Raw genomic sequence first — 6,781 nt, 5'->3', positions numbered from 1 at the left:
GTGACCAATACGTTACAGTCTATATAACTTAGTGTACATGGAGTTCTATTAGTACATAAATAATGCCGTTGTATTAGAATAAAAGTAAGGTGATGTGATTCATTAATCGTATTGATAAGTGTAATAATAGGATTTGGTATACGAGTAATGTGTGATTCATAATACATTATGAATGGTAATATACATTTATCTTGTCGTTTATGTACATACAATTCATGAAGTGTTACAAATTATGGTGTTTGATGCATAATTGGTAGGACCAGAAATAATGAATTGCAGCAAATTGACAGAAGATAGGATCCCTGAGTTGGGAATGGAGTTTAACAGTGAAGAGGATACGTACAAGTTTTACAACAAATATGCCTTTAAAATGGATTTTAGTATACGCAAAAACTATCTGAATAAAGATAAAGATGGCGTGACCACGTCTAGGAGATATAGTTGCTACAAGGAAAGTGTGAAGTGCAAGTACGAAGGTGATGTGATGCCAAAGAGGACACGAGCGCCGACGAAAATGATCTGAATGTGGAGGAACGTGATAAGATTCAATTTGTGAATGAAATGGGAGAGGCAGTAATCGCAAGAGGATTTAAAAAATGTACCAGTGGGAAGAGAAGTAAAGTGATGCGAAGTTGGGTCGATAAATTTGACAGATTAAAAAGAAAATCTAGATTGTCAAGAACTACACAGACTACGGTAAGGATCCAATAACTATTATGGTAAACATCTATGCTACAACAATGTTATCGTAATTCCCTATCTACAATCCATAAGTACCATTCACTATAAAATAACATTATTGTCGTGTCAATAATACAGGTCTCAGAATCGGAGCCGACATCGATTTCATTTGATGAACACATGTTTATAGGATGCCGTTCATCAATTGACTCAGTTTCGGTTAGTATAAAATAAACATGGCTTTAACTTTTATTTGGATGTTTCTTACAGCACAATTAGTTATGATGATGTTACATTGTGTGATGATTTTGTTACGGCTGACATCCCTCATGATATACTCTTTTTGTCTGTTTTATATAATTATTTGACCCATACAAAATTCGTAGATGCATTCAATGAGTTAGTCAGTGAATGGCCCTCCAAACACTGTTGCTCCCGAAATCGAGAAAAGTCTAACGGTATGCATACATTTAGTAGATAAAATAAGGTCCTTTTTTCGTATCGTAGAGTTACTTTTTCTTTAATTGTAATGGTGGGCACCCGAACACTATCGAAGCATGCATATTTTGTAGTTAACATATAATGCTTTAATGACATATTATTTTGTATTATCCGAAAGTCTACCGATTGGCTAATCAGGGGCCTCATGGCAGTGTCCCTACAGAATGGATGCACCCCAAATTTTTTATATTTTTCAAACATAACTCCGTCAGAGATATTTTAATGGTTTAAAATATCATTTTTTATAGTGTCTAGTCCAATTTAGCTTTGGAACTGAGCAATATAGGCATTGCTAATGAGTTGTTGATAATTGAATAATTATATTGTACAACGTAGGCGGAGCGTGCAACAATTTCAACACACTGTAATAAGGATGCATATAATGTATTTTCACCATCACCCCAGGTGACAAGCTTTTATCATTACCCCATATATATATGGTGTCTTGTTAATTGGATATTTCGACAGCGTATATCATTAACCGTATGTATCATTAACTGTATTGACTGATTTATCATCGTTACGTATTTCAGGAAAGAAATAGCACCTTGGGATTGCGACTAACTATTGACATCAACTCCCCTCAGTTGCAGGTTGATGAATGATGTGTACCTACAATTTTTATGAATACAAAACAATTGGTTATTCCAAACAATTGAGTTTGTTGCTCTCCGTCCCCAAGTTCACCTCATTTACTGATGTTCGTACTTGTCCAGAAAAGATATTGCTCAATTTCGATCGGTTCCGTATTGTAAGCTTGTTTTAATGTACAATCTCTCAATGAATTATGCTTGTTGATTGTAATTCTAAAATTACTTCAAACATTAGGTGTCTAGCACCAGATTTGCAGTGTCTAGCACCAGATTTTTCAGACATGAAGGTGTCTAGAACCAGATTTGTGGTGTTCGTGGACGAACATTTACTAAATGCAGCCATGTCGTCCCTACCAGGGAATGCTGCATATGTACGTTACAAGAAGTTAATAAACTGTTACAACTTATTGATGTGCTTGTACAGGCACCTTGTCATGTTCGTCTATGTTAAAACTTAGATATGTGGCTTATAATTGTGTTAATGATGAGTATTACAGATAGTATTACAGGCACTTCAATAGGTATTACTCCTTTAGTACGGAAATGAAGTTACAATTGGCGTCTCGGATTGGTTCCACACGACCACATGCCAAGTAACAGTTTCGCAAAAGAACATGATATTTCATTGGGACAACTAATTTGAAAGTGGGGTAACTAATATTTAAAATGCAACAAATAGTCATAACGAGATGTACAGATTGAGTTACAACGAGTTACGTGTATGTTACAATTCATTACAACAATGAATTGGCAATCGGCAGTTTTTCGTCTTCTCTAGTTAAAACTAGTGATTTTACAACTAATGATATTTCCCGATATTACAACTAGTGATACTACAGTTATTTAACGTCCGATGAACCTTTCCTCTTCTCTTGTTTGTGCAATTGCTCTTGGCACCAACAATAATTCCTTCTCTCGACACATTAAATTTCTTAGACACTTAATATAGAGATGATCATTTTGAACCCTACAACATTACATGTAGCGAGGCCTTCTCGAACATCTCATTAAAATAGCGAGATCTTCCCGAACATTAAGCAAACCTGGATACGTTTAATTGGCTCCCAAGACTTGGTTTAAAACTGAACACTGTATTGATGAGACTGTAATCCTTGTTGTAGGGAGGTTGAAGATAGCAAAAAATGAATCGAGTACACAGATCCATTGCCACTTTAATATGAAGAGAAATTTGAAGTGTGAAATTGAATAATAATACGGACGAAAATGAAAGGGGGACGAACAAACTGGAGTCTTGTCTGTTTAAGGGATATACACCTGCAAGGGGGTTCTTTTATAGTCCGCAATACCCTCTAATATGGTAAAATATCAGACCCCAACATATATGAGACCAACTAGTACATCACAGGAATGGAATCTGTTTACTCAAATACAGCGCATGGACCATACAATCTTGTTAAGTTCAATAAACATAATATTTGGATGTAGCAAGGTGATTATGTTACAAGGCTCCGATGTTACAATCTCGAATGCAGTTACATTTTTATCATACAAGCTTACTGTCACATGTGCTGGTAGAATTTACTTGACTGATTGCATAATGGTGCTCTTCTTTGTTGCATGTGTAGACTTGTGCTTTATCTCAATGTCAAGGCCTCCTAAAATGCGAAGAACATGTATTTCATATGATTTCATATCTATTGTTGTGTAACAAATTGTAAATCAATTTGTAACAGTTTTCAAACACACTGTAATTAATAGTCTTCAAGCACCACTGTATTAATTTTCGAACACACTTTAACATTCTATTAACTATTTTATAACAGTTTTCAAATACACTGTAACTTACCAATAACTATTTTGTAACACTCTTCAAACACACTGTAACTAATAGTAAAAATAACAGTTCTGTATTAATTTTTAAACACTGTAACACTACAAAAACTATTTTGTAATACTCTTCAAACATACTGTAACTTTCCAATAACTATTTTGTAACACTCTTCAAACACACTGTTGCTTCCTTGCTCAGTTGTTGTCATGGTGGCCCCTTGTTGCAATCCCTGACTGATGTTATCAGGCACAACTGATGAGGTATAAATTGGATTCTCCATGTCCATTACATCTTCATTCAGCTCTGGAAGTTCTCTGGTTTCAATATTTGTCCTCGTAATTGCATCGTTTTCTTCATACTGCGCTGCATTATGCTCATCTTCTTCAAACCATTTCTCATCAATTTCATCAGCATCATCATCTTTATCGTTGCCCCCTTTTTCAGCAGATTGAAATTCTAGCTCTTCTTCGGTATCAGGACTCGTGTACATTGTATAGTTCTCATGTATAGATTTTTTTCCTTTGTCCAATGCTTCAGGCCCAGAAGTGGAAGCTTTTGCTCTCGAATGAGAATACAATATTTCTGCAATCTTTAATATCCTTCATTGGTTATTAACAGCAATGTTATACAGCTCATTTAACTCAGCCTGTAGTTACATCACAACATTACCAATCCATAAATGAGCCACTTGCTCTCAAGAATGAAAAACAATACATGTATATACATATATGAACAACTTCGTTAGCTTGGCAGATAGGCTGATATTTGAAAGTGATTCCAATTTTGGCATTTTCAAAATGCCTTCCTGCGAGCATCAAGGTGACACACAGGGTTGGGGATTTCAGTTCCATTACTGATCCATTTATGTTCACGTCGAAGCAAACTTCAAATCTTGGGTTAAAAAATAAATTGGCCGATACATGGCAAGAGTAATTTAAAAACTCACAACTGCTATGGGTTCAACGATGTAACGTTCCATCTTATTCTTTGCGACACCTTTCCCACCCCAATTTAGCAGGCGGGCCAACATGTCAATGACCTGATCCTCAATCGATTTTTTTCAATTAAATATTAGCAAATAAATAATATAGAGGTACTGTATCATTGGTCACAAGGCAACTTGGAAAAGTAAGCTAATCATGGCCATCAAATTTAAATTCCTAACCCGATTCGAAACATGCATGCCATTGCCAAGTGTCTTCAAATCAACGCGTGTTAGGGAAAACTGGAACATTTGAACCAATATGTCCCTACCATTGCATTACACAAAATCTTACAATAATTAGTTGGTACAATAAGCAACTCTGTACAGCTTAATAAAATGATAGAAAATGCTGATATCGGACTAAAGCCTTGGTGAGAAACTTACTTGGGATTCTTGTTTGGGTCCCATGCGTAGGCAGCAACCCTTTTCTCATATAAGTTAACTGTCACATGTGCCGGCAGGATATACTCGGTCGACCTTAACATCGTGCTCTTCTTCATTGCTCGAGTAGGCCTTTGCTCAACTTCCTTCCCTGACACAATCGAAGACAAGGACTAAGGATTTCAGAGCTTGTGTTATAACTGGAGACTGTAAAAATGGGTGTTGTGCATGTAACTTGAGGTCAACGTATTTGTAATAACCAATGAACACTTTGTAACTGTTCATTAGATTATATATCTAATATATGCAAGTAAATTCTCAAAATACTCTCTAAAACTATTCTGTATCATACATTTATTTATTAACCATGAAAATATAGACAAAAATATTTAACCAACCTTGTCGATTTCGACCATATGAACGTAGCCTTCTCGGAGTGTTTGCATCAAATGCAGGATTTTCATGCTGACTGGGATTTGACGGTTGTTCCTCTAGACAATTATCTTCACCACATTCACGGCTGTGACTATTATGCAGCTCCTGTTGTTGTTGATCTTCTATGTTCGCATGCAGCTTCTTGTTCATCTCTAAGAAATCATTGTTTACTTCAGCTGGACGTCTACTTTCAACACCCGTGACTGTCCTCATTGGTGTCACAGTGCTCGAAGATGGGCAATGACCTTCATCCGTTTACTCATTGTTATTTGTCACTGTACCTTTACCATTTCTGTGGTCCTCTCCCTCACTCTGTTCACTCACATTCATAGCATCATCTGTTGCTCTACCACCTCCTTCACCATCGCTAGCCTGAAGGTTTTCATTATGATCTTTGGCACCCGCATCTTCATTATCATCTTTCTCATTTTCTTCACCATCATGTCCTTCTTCTGCAGATTCATATTCAGATCCTTCTTTGCAATCGGTATCCCGGTACATTGCCACCTTCTGGTCCTTATTTTTTTCCTCTGTATACAATGATTCGACCAGATCGCATGCTGCTTTTCCCTGCTTTTCCCTGACGTGCCATTTCTTTCTCATATGCTTTTTTCTCTTTCAGGTACTCCTCTTTTCGTTTCATCATGTCTTCCTTACTCAACTCATTGTATGCTGCTCGGGCAATATTATTATACTGCATTGTAATATCACCCACGTTAAACTCATCTACTTCTTGTGTCCTCACTTATATTCCATATACTTCTTTCTAAATAGTAGATTGCTTGCTTTCTTTATTATAATGGATATGCATACCTCTGTCACCTTCACTTCTTTCGCCAAAACCTTACATTGATACTCTTTCCTGCCCACAAAGTCCAGTGAAACAAATTTAATACTGCTGTTAAATAATGATTGCTATTTTCTATTACCTACAATCCGACCTGAATTTCATCCATGGATTCAAACGTGGAAGTGGTTCCGCAATCTCACTTGTTCCTGCTACCTCCATTTGCTCATCTTCAGCTGTGTTTGTGGCCATTTTTTTCCTTCTTTTCCCTGCCTTCTTCCCACTGCAATATGCCGATAAATTATCACCAACTTCACTTTTTGAGTGCTATACAAATTGTGAGACACAAACATTAGCCACTTACATATTAAGTGATTTAGATGAAGCCTCGGGCTCTTTGCCACCAAACTCTCTTACTGGTTCATCTCTACCACCTTGGCCACTTGAAGTTCTCGATCTTTTTCCTGCCATCTGAACTAAGAGTTATACAACTGCACTTCAGTTCTATTATGCTTCCCAGATTATTCTGAATGCATTACAAAGTAATAACATATATAATACATCACTCTCAAATCTCAATAACAATACTTTTAAAAACTTGTAACTTTCCTTCCACACTATGTTTG

The 6,781-nt window shown here is 36.4% G+C and overlaps 1 protein-coding gene across 1 annotated transcript; it reads left to right on the top strand.

Moving 5' to 3' along the window:
* The first annotated feature begins 268 nt into the window (after positions 1-268).
* LOC113755900 lies at positions 269-1,787 on the top strand. Its single transcript, XM_027299763.1, has 4 exons — positions 269-481; positions 820-900; positions 1,519-1,587; positions 1,716-1,787. The coding sequence occupies exons 1-4, from the start codon at positions 269-271 to the stop codon at positions 1,785-1,787; spliced, it is 435 nt and encodes a 144-aa protein (XP_027155564.1).
* Positions 1,788-6,781: the final 4,994 nt, after the last annotated feature.

Source organism: Coffea eugenioides, unplaced genomic scaffold, assembly GCF_003713205.1.
Source record: "Coffea eugenioides isolate CCC68of unplaced genomic scaffold, Ceug_1.0 ScVebR1_1831;HRSCAF=2757, whole genome shotgun sequence".
Taxonomy (NCBI): Eukaryota; Viridiplantae; Streptophyta; class Magnoliopsida; order Gentianales; family Rubiaceae; genus Coffea; species Coffea eugenioides.
Note: the sequence above shows the minus strand (reverse complement) of the source record. Positions and strands in the feature narration are given on the sequence as shown.

Bases quoted from the DNA above. Each gene is read 5' to 3' on its own strand.
- LOC113755900 (XM_027299763.1), top strand. From the start codon at position 269: ATGAATTGCAGCAAATTGACAGAAGATAGGATCCCTGAGTTGGGAATG. The intron at 901-1,518 runs GTTAGTATAAAA...TGTACAACGTAG, and splicing joins CATCAATTGACTCAGTTTCG to GCGGAGCGTGCAACAATTTC. The intron at 1,588-1,715 runs GTGACAAGCTTT...TACGTATTTCAG, and splicing joins TATTTTCACCATCACCCCAG to GAAAGAAATAGCACCTTGGG.